General features: G+C 29.6%; 2 protein-coding genes across 3 annotated transcripts in view; one reads left to right on the top strand and one right to left on the bottom strand.

Moving 5' to 3' along the window:
- The window catches only part of LOC131853624 (uncharacterized), a 148,839-nt gene that overhangs the window by 37,053 nt on the left and 94,356 nt on the right, over positions 1 to 17,430 (top strand). The window lies entirely within an intron of this gene.
- On the bottom strand, positions 315 to 7,754 carry LOC131853646 (uncharacterized). The gene is made up of 20 exons (XM_059204620.1): positions 7,704 to 7,754; positions 7,554 to 7,611; positions 6,757 to 6,792; positions 6,616 to 6,672; positions 6,202 to 6,216; positions 6,035 to 6,103; positions 5,917 to 5,949; positions 5,496 to 5,549; positions 5,029 to 5,091; positions 4,889 to 4,936; positions 4,477 to 4,522; positions 3,741 to 3,907; positions 3,557 to 3,625; positions 2,946 to 3,059; positions 2,807 to 2,869; positions 1,940 to 1,978; positions 1,817 to 1,855; positions 1,636 to 1,707; positions 577 to 679; positions 315 to 428 (listed from the first exon to the last, which is right to left on the bottom strand). Exons 1-19 carry the CDS (start codon positions 7,752 to 7,754, stop codon positions 630 to 632), a joined length of 1,143 nt encoding a protein of 380 aa, XP_059060603.1. The 3' UTR covers positions 315 to 428; positions 577 to 629.

The raw sequence follows: 17,430 nt of genomic DNA, 5'->3' as shown, positions 1-17,430 counted from the left end.
GCGTCCATGAGATGTTATTTGTTTCCGGGAGTCCGTTGTTTCTCGGCCTTGTCCAAGTTGCGGCGCCAGCCTCACACTCGCAACACTGATGGCACGTGTAACCTTTTACCTTTCAATATCTATTTCAGTTTTTCTACTGTTTACAGTTCTAAAATATAATCTATTTAACAATAACATCTCTACCTCTATATATTTATACGTATCTAATTCTTTACTAATAATAAAAATATAATTTGTATAGTTTCTTTCGATTATTAAAACAAAAATTTATAATTTATTTCTGTACTGATTAATGTTTTAGACATTACAAATAAATAAAATTTACTCCATGCTGAAGTTTATCGGTATTGTTTTTTTTATTTATTAATTTCTGGGTTATATGTAATGTTAATAGGTATTCCCAAAGTTCTTCTGGAGTTTTCTTCTTTCTGAAAACAGTAATATTGATTTTTAATACACCATTGTTCTTCGTTTTTTATAAAGGACATAAAATTAATTGATTACAAAGTATTCTCTACTTAAAGTAAGACATATTAAAGTTTTACTTTTGACATTGATTAAATCCAATATTACTACTACCTGGTCATCAGGTGATATTTGAGTTACGTCAATATTTAGTCGGACTCCTGCTACTTCCTTCTATTCATATTCTGGATATGGCTCATTGGAGTAGTAGATCCTAAATCAAACATTTTTGTATCAAACAAATGCCATAGAATATTAAGAACAATTAATGTAGGTACCTACTATTATTTATCCATTCTAATATTATAAATGCGAAAGCATGTCTGTCTATATAGTGTGTAGACTTTAATATCAAGATAGATGATATAATGAAGAAAAACATAGACTGTCTTTTATCTCAATGAAATAAGGGATGAAAATTTGTACAGAAGAAATCTCGAGTAACTGAATTCATTATTCTTAATGGAATTTATTATAGTAGATATACAGTCCATTACAATCAGTGTCCTTGTTTCCGTGTCAAATACCGAAAACAAAATATATATAGAATACAGACATTAAAGCGAATGATACCGACTTGATAACATCATCGAATGTTATCGAATCGGTCTGCAGTAAATGTGTCAATGAATTAATCACGTACATTATCCCGAGCGCTTGATTCTAAGGGAATAACGTATATTTATTTAGTAACTAAAGTTATATATCTAATATGTAGATAATTGGATTACAATAAATATTATTTTGTCTAGCCATTTTAAATTATCCACTTGATATTTACTGAATTTTATAAAGGTTTAAACTTTTCTTTTGCTACATATCGAAACAAATTAATGGAGAATATAAAGAAGAATCTTAAAAAAAAAATAAGCAAATTAATTGTCTACAAAACAACAGCGAATTTGTAAATACAAATATAGTAATTATATAGATAAACTACTGTTAAAATATGTACAAGTACAAAAGAAAATATTTTAAAGCATTGGTAAGATAATGAAGATATGCCTTATAGAGAACTTTTCAATTTCCACTCCAGTGTCTGTCGTAGACGCATTAATGGACTCCAAGTAAAATAATGTGACTACAAAAGTGTCCAATGCTTTATTTAAATATCAGCAACATTTAAAAAAATAACATTTTTCAATTATAAAATATCGAGAAACCACTCACCTTGAATGAATTCGGACATAATAACTTTCTCAAAATATTCCTTCAGGCTTTCTAGTCTCTCAGAACTGTTATCTGCATAATTTAGTGTTAATATTGTTCATTATCAACTTAAAAAAATAAAATCACCCACAATAAAACGTATTTTTACATAATTAATTAATTTAATAAAGTAACTACTTACTAATGTTCTGCGGTTTCAAATATAGCATTCTGCTTTCCACTGGAATAAATGATTGTGTGCTTAAACAATTGTTTCATTTTCATGTTTATATCTACAAAAATAAGATATATTATCGAATCTTACCAATTTTTTCCACTTCCTCATCCACCATACTTATTCCAACTGTAAACAAAATTATGATATACAGATTAGGTACTTATTATTATAAAACGGTTATAACGCAGATGCTGTAACTTTAAACATTTGTCTTCTATTTTTATTATTATATAACTTCATATTCCTTTGGTAGTAATTGAGGTATTTCAATAAACGTGATATAAGAATTTATTTTGCCAATTTGAGTAAAAAAACATAGTCCGCAATATGTTGCTATTGTTCGTTGTCGGAAATATATATTATTATTTCGTACGTTATTATAATAGTAGAGATATCCTATCAGTAATAATATCAGAAAAGATCATTTTGCTGATGAATGCAAATCAGATCAAGAGAAAAGCCGCATTTACATAATATACTCGTAACTTAATCCCATGAGATTACTGTTTGGGACGGTGACCTTCTGCCTTATCGGCAAAAGAGCTTGCTGATTTCATAGATATAATCAATTTTATTAATGATTTTGATTAAGAAAATACCTTCAGTACATTTAATATAGTTAATGAAATAATTGCATAACCTAGATAAATATTTGTAAACTTTTTATCTAACTCCCGAAATGAACTCAGTATCACGGTATATTTTTGTATGTGTATTATGTTACATTTACACCAAAATTTATTATATACTGTTTCTATTACAGTCGATATTATTGTTCTACTTAAATTGTGATGTTTGTTTCTTTTGAATGAACAAATTATTTTAATAGTATATTATATGGGTCACATCAATGAAAGATTTAGCAACTGACGCTCGGGTAGCTATGAAATACCAGTTCCGGTATCATAAAATAAAATTCGAAATATACGCATATTGGTAAAATAATTAACTTACACATTTTACGAAACTGCTTTATCGCAAGTGAATGTTCATCTGGCTTGTGCTGTATAGATATAACTGAAACCATATTATTTATTAAGTGTGGAAACTTGATTTTTTAGTATGTCATGTCAATTAATATTTATGGTCTTACATTCAGGTGTTGTTTTTAAGCTTTCCTTTTTCGTGCATTTAGTATTTAATCGACAGGTATCTAGATTTGCAGGATTACTACACTTGTATTGCCATCGACATTCAGTCACTTCATCTAAAAAGCATACGATAATATTTTATAGGATTATTAATATAAATATTAATAGATACTGATTAACAATCTGTTTAACAATTCGAAAACAATGAACTACGAATATTACATTCTTGTTCTCTAAAATTCTGTGCTAGAAATAAGTACGAAACCGAAATCAACTATTTTTTAAATTGGATGCATTCTTATACATTTCTTAAATTACTACGAACAGAGTAGAATTCAAAGAATTTTATGATAGAATATAATTTAAAACTGTGAGTACTGAAAAATGCATAAATTGGCTCTGAAAATTTCATTAAAAATATTTAGTTCTTTTACAGTAAAAAAATACTAAAGCGTCAGCTGTCATCCACACTAGCGCTGAGAATAGATATTACAAATTGGAAATCGGATTTAATCAGGTATTTTAGTCGTTGCTATTGTGCTCTTTAATAATTAATAAGTTTTAAGATTAGAACTGAAAATGCATTTTCCGACTAGGTATCATTTAACTGTACCCTTTTTTTCCTTTACTGATTTGCCAGTCTTATTTCTTTTATTAACGTGTTTCTTGGTAGTTGGTCCATCTATAACAAAAAATATAAAAAATTAATAAATTCGTTTTACGATTTTCGTCCCACTAAATTGAACGTACCTACACTTTGAAAAGGAAAATAAAAAACGCAATTTAATTAATTTTACCTTTCTTTTGTAATATCTTCGAAGATTTGTTCTTTTTTATTTTCATGTATCTGGTAGTTGTAACTTTTACTCTTTCCTTTTTTCTTTTGTTGTTCAATTTTATATGTCTACGGTTGGAATTTACTACCAAACGTCTCTTTTTTGCTAGTTTCTTCGCTAGTTCTATAAGTGAAACAAATGATAAAATTAAGAAGCTCCGCACTAATATGATATAAAAACCACAAAATGTTAAATTATTATAAGTACTTTTTCTATATCTATTGTCCATTAAGTTATGTAAATAAATGCTTAAATTGTATTTATGAAAAAGATATTATACCATAATTTAGTTCAAATTTAATAAAATACCTACTTTTTTTACATTAGATAAAACTATTTTCTTGAAAACTTTGCCGTAAATTAATTAGGAAATAGGTTTCAAAGTATTTAGAAAAAAAGATTATCATTATGTAATAATGTACCTACTTTTTCTGAGTACTTTACAAACTAGACTCAAATTTTTGGATTCTGTTTTTAATTTGAGAGTGTTTATTCCTGTATTGATTTCAACATAGATACTCATAGATGCATTATAAATAAAATCAAATTAAAAACAATAAAATATCTACGGATTGACGTAAATAGCTATTAAAATTTATTATATTAAAAATTATTTTAGTGGATAAACAAAAAAAAAACACTTAATAACCATATGTGATCTTACTTATAGTGTTTTTTATATTGCTACTTATTTTTACCTCGCCGTTCAATTTTCATGTTGTCTTCAACAGGCTTCGTTATCACTGAAATCGTTAGGTACATGATAAATTGCAGTAAAAACCTTACATATTTTTTTTCACACGGGAATAAATAGTTTTCTTTCTTTTTAAGACTAGTAGGTGAGTATTTTTTAAGATTGAACGTAGTTTGGCGAACCACATATTAAATTTATTGATAGTGTTGTGATGAATATCATAATTTAACAAAAATACGAATAGAATTCAAAAAGTTTTATTAAATTAGTATGTGTAACACAGTAAAAAAAATATATACAACATTTAATAAGTGTAGAAGTTAGAATTTGATGTGTACTTGTACATTTCGTATAAGTAAATAATATGTATATACCTATATGTATTTGATTATGCAGAACATAGCTAGCTACTTACATGTGTATTGACATGTTTTGGGTTTTTGGTCCAAAATAATATTTTGTCCTGAAATAAATATATAATAATTTATTGCCGATGTCTCTGCATGCTTACGAAATTATTTATATTATATACATTCTCTGTTAATATACACATACCTCTATAACTTATAGTTGATATTTTTTCATTTATTACGCCGTATGAGTTTCTTAAGTTTACCACTGAAATTTTTCATTAATAATAATAATAATAATCTCAGGACAATTCACACAGCACCATCTAGATCCAAGTTAAGCTAGCTAAAACTTGTGTTATGGGTACTAGATAACTGATACAAATATGTAGATATTTTTTTTTGTAAATACATACATATTATACATAGAAAAACACCCAGACAAACAATCATACTCATGAATACAAATGTTTGAGCCGTGCAAGGAATAAAACCCGCGACCATCGGTCGTAAAGCGGTAATAATTATAAATAAACATAGAAATTTAATAATTAATTTACAATATTGAACTAAATACAAGTAAAGGTGTATAAATATAAAAATATTTATACACCTTTACTTGTATTTAGTGTATAATATAATGAAAATTGTATAAATAGTACGTATTTGTACCTTCTCCGCTGAGGGCTAAAGCCTGAAGAGCGTCGAGACCGGAAATATCAAACTCTAAAATAGTAAAACATTAGTTATATGTAATATCTAATTATCTAACTCATCACGATCTGATGAAAACAATATAATAATAATAGCACTGGAACTGGACAATTTCTATAGCGACGTCTAGTCCCAAACTAAGCAGACCTTGTGTAGATATTTTTTTTTGTAAATACATACATAATATACCTACAAATAAAACACCCAGATCAATAGAAACACTAGTACTAATGAATGCAAGTGTTTGCGAGCAATTTACAAATTGTTTACGGGGAATCGAACCTGTTACCATTGGCGGTAAGGCAATGTGTTGAACTTCTAGACCACCGAAGTCGTTGTATTGTAATATTTTGATCATTAATTAATTGAATTACTTAACCTTGTAACTTTACTATGCGCCCTTCAGTAAAGACTGTAAGAAAGTTATAATAAATTTATATGTAAGCATAATTTAAAATATAAAATGTATTTAATGAATTTAGACTTCAGATACTTACAGAATGATTTAAATAATTTATCCGCGAGATCTTCAGGACTTATTGCAGAGCTAACTATACCTTTTCCTCCTGCAAATGGTATATATTTTGATAAATAATTTGTACATCATGAAGATGCATGAAAGTAATTAATGTCTATGCATTTATGTAATATAAAATTCACTTACGTCCTGGTTCTTCAACTGAAATATAATAGAATTTAATGAAATTGAATATTAAAATTAATTTAAATATTTTTTAATGGATGATATTGATAGTATACAAATTGATTGATACAAATAAAAACTATTATCTATCTATCTATCTATCAACCTGTCTCTACTAACGATATTATAATGATTTTGAAGTCAAGTCAGTTACCTTCGAGGTGAATTCAATTGGAGTTAACCATTACTATTTAGAGAGGAGACCGCCTGGAGGTCGACCTAATAGGGTCCTTTACTAGCAATAAAGCCACTAGTCTTTATTCCTAACAGTTTCCTCCTCCCCCCAAATTGAAACATTATTTTTAAAATAATTAAATATGGATAAATTATTAAGATTAATATATGTAATTATTGCTTAGTTTTATTAGATTAAACCTTTGTCGATAAGCTTTTTCGTAATCGGCAATAATTCGTAGGGCGTCAAGATGTCACCTGTATATAGAAAATATATTGTTTTATTATACGATTGTTGATGTTTAAATGTATTGCATATAATAAATACAATGAGATATCTACCCGCTTTGAGTCCTCTGTGTAATGGTGGATCTTGAACTGTAATAACGTTGAAGTAATTTATAATGATTTAATAATACACAAAAAAATATTAATTGACAAGTTAGCTTCTTTATACATCAAAATATTACACTTATCCAAATTAAATCCATTCTGTTAATTTAAAATTGAATGAAGTTAATATTCTTTCTACCGTAAATTAATATATATCCCGTAATATATAATATTATAAAAGGGAAAATATTTTTGTCTATTTGTTACCGTTTCACAATAAAACAGCTGTACAGGTTGTAATAAAAATGGATATAAAGATAGATTTTATCTGGAGGTCAGACTAAGGTTATCTTTTATCTTAAAAAGAGCAGACGAAGTCGCGGGAAACCGATAGTAATTAATAAACTTGTCTCTTTCATTAGAAAGTGATTCTAAGAATAAAAACAGAAAAGATAGGCAGGTTTTATTGACCTGTATTATTTATTTTATTTAATTGTGGGGTTTATGTATCTTGATACAGTCGTACAGTTGTATATGTATAACTGCTATGATTGCTTTTGTATTCTTCGTTTTCCTCATTTATATCGACAGCCTGTTCTTCAATTGATGATATCAGGTCAGGTCCAGGTCGTCGTCAATTCCAGTGTCAGGATTTTTTTAATAGTGTGAATATTCAGAATGTTTTCTATTGTTTATTCCTGATCTTAAATTTTGTGGTCTCGACTTAATTTGAATCATGTTCTAGGTAAAAATAGTATAAATAATTAATGGAAGGGATGTTATAGGTATGTGGAATTTGTACTTACGTTTAATAATCTTAGAAGAAGTTGTTCTGACTGTATCAATACGCGGATCTGTATGAGCCTATTCAATAAAATAATAGTATTTAAAACCAATTCTTTTCGATTAAGTATATACACTCGTATTATGTATATCAAAATATTTGTATTACTTACTTTATTAAATAATATCGTTAATAAATACAGAATACTCAATCGAGCCTCCATTCTTTTCTTTGCCGCATATCTACCTAAGTTCCGTATGCGGCTAATAAAATCAAAACCATTAGAAAAAATAATTACAAACGCCAATCAAAAGGCACGAGCGTGTAATTTATAATCTTTTTGTTTTATATTGTATGTAAGTCTGTATATTCCCACTTACGTATGCGTGATTAACCACTTACTAATAATGTTTCTAAAAAGTACAGTAAAAACAATGTAAGTGTATTTTGTTATATAAGTAATGACTAGAAATTAATTTATTTCACGAAACGACCAACTACTACTCAACAACTACTTTTTAATATATTTATGTATGTATTTAAGGAAGCCATTACTTGATTTAAAGAGTTCATTAACAATGAATGTGCTGACATGTTTTAGGTACAGTGCAATATTTTTTTAGTAAATTTGTACTATTAGTAATCACATCGCTTACAAGTACCTACCTATATAGAATTATCGTCTTTGTGTTTGGTTAATAAATAGAGCAATAATTCAGGATATAAAGACGGTAATATCCTATTGACCTACTAATAGGACCTTGGATATACATACGTTTATTTCCCTTGTGTCTTCATACTAAGTTAGCCATAATAGTCCCATCTTGCTCGCTCACAACGAACATAGCCCTTTATTTGTGGTTACCTCTGTCTGATAATTAAGGGGATAGACGCAGCGTGAAACGGGGAAGCCTTTGTTACTGATCCTATTTAAGGCGACCAATTCTGGTATATCAATGTTGTTTTAGATTAATTAAATTATGAAGACGTTTGCGTTTAATTTCGCGCCATATTTTATACAGGGGACGTCCCATTGTAAAATATTCATTGTTAAGAATGAATATGAAATTAAAACAAAATATTGAATGAAAAAGAGAAATTCGCTGCCATGCAAATAAGTCTCGCTCACGTTTATTGCTGGAATTGGATTATAGAGTGGTAGTGATTGGTCGTGCGAAGCCGTACAGCCTGTGGACGGAGTGAGCGAGCTGGTTGAGGTGCATGGCTAGTGAAAGGTTACAGCGCGATGACCCGCAACAGATATGCGCCCGCGCCGACACTGGCCCGGTAGCAAACGTTTGTTCCATTGTTGAGTTGCCAGTTTCGCCATTTAGCAAGACTCTCACCAGAGAAAAGATGTTAACACCCCACAAATTACTAACGTATTTCGTAAACAGCGCATTGTACGTTGATCTAGATTCCTTTGTTGCACCGTTGCGTTTAAGACATATGGATTATCTGGAGCCATCTCAATTGCATCTCTATATAATATTATGTCGATGTAAATGTAGTAATTATTTAAGTAAACTTATTTATTTGGCAGTAGTAGTAATAATAATACATAAATTTATTATTAGGATATTTTTTTCGTATCCTATTCTAGTAAAAAGTAGAGACAGTTTAACTGATGTAGTATCAGTTAAACTGTCTCTACTTATTACTTTATACAATTACGCGAGCCTTCAAATTATTTGTCAATGGTAAGTTACAATAAAAGTAAATAAACATTATATTCAAAAAGAAGCCGAAGCTATATCTTTACAAAAAGTGAGAACATCTCGCTTACTATGTATTCCACCGAATCAGAAGGCTAACTAGGGTCATCCTGGACGGGTCCATCTTGCTTTTGGCGACGTGCTCTGACTTTGTATCAAATCTTGCACGCTAACGCTAACGGAATTTGCTTTTAAATTTAATTTTAAATGTATCACATGGAATGAAATACGGGCTCCATGCTATTATAATTCTGTATTGCATTTTACTCGTAACATACATGTGTAGGTATATAGTTAGTTCACATTTTATATTTGAGTTCTAAAATCTGCGTAAAACAATGATACTATGATGTAGTATCATTGTTTTATTTTAGTAAAATATATTCATGAATAAATCTTAAATTAGGATAATCATTAAAATTGACTTAGCATAGAACATGCCATACAAATGTACAATGTACTCACACAATGTACAATGTACTCTATAATTTAACCATTCTCTCTTTAGAAGGGTTGAAAACATAAATAGTATCTACGCAAATCTAACGTACGTGATAAGTGTTACTTAATGCATACCGGATACTTCGACAAGTTTTCCATAAATTAAATAAGTGAATGAAGATCGAATCTACCCTGATATCCTAGAGCGGTACAGGGCCCGCCCACGTCACATAATTTTACGGCAGCCGATAGGGCCCCGACGCGCCGTCTAGACACGACGGACGCCCTAGACTAGTTCTACAACAACTTCACCAGCCGCCGACCGAGTACGCGTCGCAACTAAACCGATCTGGCAATGAATCGAACCGAAAAGTGCAGATTGTAATGCTACTACGGTGTGATTTTAGGAAACGACGTGAGCTGAGAGCAATGGGTTTAAAGGTAACCGGTGGATGCTAAGTGCATCTTAAGTCTATCTTAAAGGGATTGACTTTATATTTTTAAAAATACATTATGTAGCACAGGTATCTGAAAGGATTTTTATTATTCGCCATTATCAAAAGACCACAAACCACTATAACCTTGAACCTAATGAGGTAATCCATATTTACGGTCTGGCTGGCTAGTATTACTTATAAAAGGCAAGTGAATTCATTAGTGTCTTTTAGTTTGTCCACAAAGACCTTGTATGAACAGTAATATTCAATTTACAATATTTACATACTACTTATGTTAGACAGTAAATATAGACATTTAAAATTTTTAATACTATGAGAACGTGACCATACATAACTCTGTAGTTCCTATTATTTTCCATCGTATATGTAACAACAGTAGCCGCATTGTTTTTTTAAAAAACGAGAATCTATTATCTAAATGTGAATACTTCCTTTCACTTCTATAGTACACATGCATCAATTTGTGTAATCTCAGACCATTTACCGTAAAAACAATGAACCATTACATACGCCTTCACTTACTTATACAAGAAAACGTTTGCATCTGTTAGTCTCCAATACAATAACATTTTCACAGCAACCCACACACTCAAGAGTATTGTGAAAATATTGATTTAAATAGAGTTAACAATAATGTATCTACATTATTTTCTGGTTTAGTTATGTTGTTTAAATTAGCTCATATTTTATTAATAGATTCCGTTATTAGTCCCACTCATCCTTTTACATTCTAATATTAGTTAGAACATTACAGATGTTATATACAGGACTAGTAGGGTCTTAAGAAATAGGATTGTAAACTACCAGGTCGCTATGTTATATTTTTTTAGCTAGTTAAATATTCAGCTTTAGAAAAGTTGATAACAAAGATTTCATTAGTTTTTTCTAAACTGGTGGTGCACTAGGTTAGCACATTATTTAGAGCGTCGAGTATGTTTACAATTTGCGCATTGAAGGGAACGTTCCCTATGACTTTTAAAAAGTCTTTCATAAATAAGGTTGAAAATTCTAGGTTCTGAATACCTTGTCATAAACCAAAATTAAACGGAAACTATTATATATAGGCATGTTAAAATATAATATGTAATATCTCAATTAAAAATGTGATCTTTATTGAGAAATAGTTCGTTTGTTTATTTGTAACACTGTTATGTACAATAAATACATTTAAAACAACAGGATACAACGAAATTGTTCTTTATTCCGAATTAGTATTTTAACGACGATATTTTTATTTAAAGAATAAAGTATTATAATTTAAAGAATATGTTTGTAATGAATAAACTCCAATAAATACTTAATCGATTATGAAATAGTAATTTTTCCTATAGTAGTATCCTATAGTTACAATATGAGTGAATAACATGGTCTTTATTTTGTTTTCAAGAAAGTAGAGATTTCTATAATAATAGACCTGTGCAAAACCAGAGCAAATGACTAGCAAATAATATGCTAAGTATAAAAAGTAAGTCAAGTTCATAATAATTGACGTTCAATGTCAGTAGCGGCGTGGGCTCCACACAGCGGCGTCCGGCCGTCCGCAGTGAGAGCTGGCGGGCGGCACTTTCCCAGGGTATTCCTGACAGCTGCGTCCGGGAATATGACGTCTTTTTGCATGCACCACACATGCAGAGAAATTACTTCCAGTTTCATTTCAAACAGGAGAAAGTGACAAATAGCTAAAAGGGTCTCAGAACATTAACAAATATTGTAAGTCTTTAATTCTACTCAGATTAACAATTCGACACGTTACTCATTTGGCAAAGCAGATGTATTTACTTATCCAAAACAATATTAATTGTGTAGGATAGTATCTAGATATAATAGTAACTTCTATAGTAAATTTTGTTATGTCAGCTGAAAATAGTGCAACAAAGTCAACTGAAGACTTGATGGTCATCATTATAATAGTTATTAAGTATCACACTAATTATGGGCACAAACGTATATATAGATAGGTAATGCCGTCTCTCTGTCTCATACCCATTGTTGTTACTGATATGGCGGTTAACTTGTAGTACTCGTATATTAGTTTAATAATAAATACCTTACATGCGTGCAAATTTAATCGTTGACTAAGGAATGCACACTTTATTTTACCTTGAAGGCGCACGTATGCAATAGAATATGCTAGCTGTACCTGTATAGTTATATGCCCTTACTAAATAGGGTCATATGTATGTAATTTAAAGTAAAAAAAATTAGAATTAAATGAAAATTGATTTAACTAGATCAATTATTTGCTATACCTTTAATTATATACTATTAACTAGATGTTGAAAAACTTTATAATGACATTAAGAGCATTAATAGCTTCGTAAAATGTTTATTAAATAAAATACTAACCATAATGTAGAATATCACGACAAGGAGTCCTTCACCTTATCTTGGTTGCTAGAATAATCTTTGCCTATCATCACATTATATGTGATATTCACAATTGTAGACATACACATCAACACATCTTGATTTACTTTTAAATATCTGTTTCTAATTTTAAAAGGTAATAACGTATAGTTACAAAAGTATTGTTTTGCGTCTGTCACTTTGGGGTCACACACAAAAAACATATTTTAATAAGGGCTTCCGTCATTATTTTAGTTTAGTTATAAACTAATTTCGCTCTGCGTTACATTACCACAAGCCTATAAAATAAAATTTAGGTCTAATACAGATTAACGTATTTACATTCGACATGAGAAAGTGAGGATACAAACCAGCATATCCTCTGTTAAATGTAATCTCAATATCGATTTCAAGTCAATCCAATCTTGTACAGTTCTTTTGAAATGCAACCAAGAGTAAACCAAATAAATGGATTACAATGTCGTTTAGCTCATCGAATGGCCACAAAATATCGAACTAATATTATTGCTAGCGTACAATTCAAGACTATTAAAAGGCACGAAACAATACAGCCAATATCGATCCAACTGAATAGGCTGGCGTCAGCGTCTTAGTTTAGGTTACAATATAACGCTGTACCTAGTTAAGTCTAAGTAGTAGATATTTAATAGTATACATAAATATCTACTACCTTAGTAGTAGATATTTAGTAGTAGATATTTATGTATACTATTAAATATCTACTACTTAGACTTAACTAGGTACATAGAAATCTAAAAATATGCTAAATGCGCATGTCTTAACATGCGCATGAAATACTAAATGGCATTGCATATTTTTAGATTCTACTAGCTGACCCCGCGATCTCTTCCAATACGCGTAAAATTACATTTGATTGGGATTTTTGTCTTAATTAAATAGTTGAATTAATTTTCAAACAGTTTTTTGTAATCACCAAAAATATGATCAATTTGAAACATGCAATTTTAATCGTTCATGCTGTATTAGTAAATATTGCAAAACGATAGGTATGTTAAAATATTTAAGAATTTATATTTGCGTAAGAATTCATTCAGATTTTGCAAAAGCCGGAATGGTGTAAAAAAATTGTGAGCGTTAAAAATTTAAAGGAGACCATAACTCAACATTGTTTCAAGCATTCATATTAAAGTTGAATAGCTCTCGGCCAGTTCCTCTCTTCACACCGGATTCTGACAAAGCGGGATTACAATCAGCCTTAGTCAAGGAGGCTCGAAGCCCAAGTGACTGGAGTTGATCGCAATACCCCAATATAATGTCAATAAGTAGGTATATATTCCTTTGGGGTGTTGCTTCGAAAGCTGTAAATGGGACATAAAAAATAAATTTAATTCTTAAGCTTTATATAGCGTAAATTAGTTCGCGTGACAGGGAGATAATGAATGACTGCGATAAAAGTAACCTGTTATATTTTAATTAGGAATTCTACACGAGTATAAAATTTTATGACGATTAAGGTGCAAAGAGATAAGAAATAAACAAATAAATCTTTTTTTATACCTTACACGGGTATTATTATTAGTAAAAATAACGATAATTCTTTTTCTTATAAATCTATCTGTTATATGTATTTTATATTTGAAAATAAAAGTTAATTCCAACATTATTAATAAATTAATAAAATAATTATAATATAAAAAGATTAATTTTATAAAAAACTTATCTTGTTTTATGTAACAGTATTTGATATAAATGTTACTACATGTAATTTAGTAGTAAGTAATATGAAGGGAATAAAGGAATAGACCTTTACCTGATCATCACCACAAACAATACTACCACATATTGTTAAAACTCACAATACTACTATTGTACGAAAACGTATCCACTTCAAAGAAAGAGGCTGGCGTTGTGCCAAACGGAAACCAATCTTAGGTCACTAATGGAACTCTAAAACTAGCTGTTTCGATTTCACCACCGACTCAGGTGATTTGGGACTCGATTATGTAACCCAATTGCTAACAATTATTCCATGAAACAGATTTGAAATCTCAATTATAACTCGAACTACTCATATTCATATCGATAATTGTTAATTGGTTTACGGAGATTTAAAAATAACATAACGATTATAAAAGCAAAACCGTAATCCGTTAAATCCATTCCAAGGAGAGTTATCAGCAACTGAGCTACATATTACTGTCAGTAAAGAATAATAGAGATCAATAAATTCATCTCTTGATTTACTTCTCCTTTTTTACTTATGACCATTTATTGCTTTTCATTATGTCACTTAACTATGGACGCTTACATATTATTACAACATTATGATTAATTTTATCGCTTTCTCAATTAATGAATAATGGTATATTTATCTCATCAAATGTGATGGTTGTTATGGCGACTGTTTAATATAGCAACCCAAAATCTTTATATTATCACTAATACCGACATCGCGTATATGATAACCCTGTTATTGTAAGCTAAGAGTTTAACATTAGAATTTCCGTACTTTGTTTGACATCTAAAATGTACTTATGCCCCTTCTTTACATACATAAGACGCCACACCGTTAATAAATGGTTGTTTCCATTTGAGTCGGTCATTTTACATATGCATAAGAACTCTCAGGCTTTCAACAAATCTCACCGCGCGACATCTGCTTTTATCAAACATATCTTTCCTTTTCGTTTTACCAATTTTCACCGTGACACACTTTATGCCATTTATATTCTATTTTTGCATCAGTATTCGACGTACACCTCACGCATGAATTTATTCATATCTTACTTTTGCTTTCTTATGTTCTTATATGAAAATATAAAAATTTTATCTAGGTATATATGTAAATAGTTTTATTAAATGTACAAAACCTTGTTCTGTACAAAATCTTACTTGTTAAGGCAAAAATATGTTCACCAGTTACTTTGGCAAGACATTTTTTCTAAATATATTTATATTACAACACATGAAAGAAATTCTTATAATTCTTAAGTAGTTAGTTAAATATAGATTAATATTCGCATTATTGCAATAATTTGACAAATATCAATAAGTTCTGCAAATTGCTACATATGTAGTTCACATACAATATCAGGTATAATATTTTTAGAGAAACTCGAGAAGGAAAAGAATAAAGTTAGTATAAATATTCAATATATTATGCGCTTCGGGAATTATTCATGTGTTTGTTATTCAGATAAATAAAAGAGATACAATAAAAACACAAGAATGATAAAAGTTTTATAAATACTTAAATATTTCTTATTATTAATAATCTTATTATTCCCGCATAATTAAACCGCAATAATAATCTATAGTTCCTGTAAATTATAAGAAAACTGCATATTATGTATATCTAAACCAAAAATATTAGATACTTATTGATGGTTAAACTAAACAAATGGTTGATTATTACAATTTATGGAAAGGTTTAAAAATAATCGTTCCTTGCGAATATTCTTTATAGTATATCTTCATTGTATTCATGAATATTTATGTCTGTTTATTGTTTAGTATAGTTATATATAGTTTGTATAGCGTAGATATATAAAGTCGCGAGCAATATCATATCAATATGGGATATGCAGAGAAAATATAAAGCCTCTGCGAATTAGAGATTCAGCGAGAATTAGAATTTCACATATTACTAAGATTGTACTCAAGTTCAAAATTATTCAGGTATTTATAGTTTGGGATCGTCAATACCGAGTATCAAAGGAGACTTACGTTCGAAAACTAAATCGATAGCTACACCTGGAGTGCATGCCATGCACATTTAATTGCCAAATTTTGGCAACGTACTCACACCCGAGTTAGGTTTACATTGACGTAAAGGCGTTTAATGACGATGTTACCAGTTCATTAAGTCGGCAGAGTAGAGGCATTTTGTTACACGTCTCTGAAATGCTAATTTGTTCCTGTACACTCAATATCAGTCTGTCAGTGTGCCGCTTTTTCCCGTCACGCCTCGCATGCGAAGGGTAAACACCATCGCGTGTTTATGTTGATCCTCCAAAATTGGCCCCTTTCGAAGGTCTGTTGTTGTGAAAAGCAAAGCATTGGTGCAAGGGCGAAGTGGGTCACTGTTTACCATAACTTTTTTTACAGCGTGCTACAGAAAGAGTGTTTCTTTATTCATTCTTTTATCTTTCTATACGCCTCGAGATTTACAGATTCCCAGCAGATGCTTATTTTCTACTCAAACGAACTTTATGAAAATCCAGAGTATTGTTTGTTTTTAAAAATTCTTTGTTGTACGTAATATAAAGAGAAATTCGACATCAGAATAATAAAATACACAGTAATATTTCATATTAAACCTGTATTAGCTACATGCTATTTGTAAAATATTACAGTTATTATATTTTTAAATCATATTTATGTAGTTTTCTCCTTTTTATTTATTTATGTCATAATTTTGAACGATTTGAAAGTACAGTATAAAAATTTTAAAATTGTTAATAAAATAAGACCACGTTTCATAATACAACTTAAAATAATTATTTACTAACAAGTTAGCGATAATTGGTATTATGAAGCCAGTGGTATAAATTAGTTTCGCGATATTAATTACACATTCAAATCTAATTTCATAATGCATGTTGCGAGAATTAATTATAGTTTTATGCTTCATGCCATATATTAATAAAAGTACTACGACTATTTTCGCGGTGTAGAAGTTAGACATTTCATATTTCCGGATCCTATCCCTTGACAATACACACACTGTCATGTATTTGACACACCCACTCGTAAAAATCTTTGACAATAGTTAGACTTTAATAATATTTTACAAACTTATAATTTAAATTATTTATCGTCAAATTTCCACTAGTTATAATAAATAATCTATAGTTGAAGGATTCATAAAAAGTAATATAGTTTAATTCTATGACAAATATAATAATATCTACTTAGTTTAGTCAGAAGCGTTGCCAACTATTGAAGTTGCGGTAAA

The sequence above is a fragment of the Achroia grisella genome, unplaced genomic scaffold (genome assembly GCF_030625045.1).
Source record: "Achroia grisella isolate CSIRO2021 unplaced genomic scaffold, CSIRO_AGI_Agris_v1 utg903, whole genome shotgun sequence".
Lineage (NCBI taxonomy): Eukaryota > Metazoa > Arthropoda > Insecta > Lepidoptera > Pyralidae > Achroia > Achroia grisella.
The sequence above is the reverse complement of the archived record's forward strand: the minus strand, read 5'-3'. Positions and strand labels throughout refer to the sequence as shown.

Coding starts and splice junctions, on each gene's coding strand:
- LOC131853646 (XM_059204620.1), bottom strand. CDS start 7,754: ATGGAGGCTCGATTGAGTATTCTGTATTTATTAACGATATTATTTAAT. Junction 2,870..2,945: donor CTTAAAAACAACACCTGAAT/GTAAGACCATAA, acceptor ATATGGTTTCAG/TTATATCTATACAGCACAAG. Junction 1,708..1,816: donor TTTGAAACCGCAGAACATTA/GTAAGTAGTTAC, acceptor TAAATTATGCAG/ATAACAGTTCTGAGAGACTA.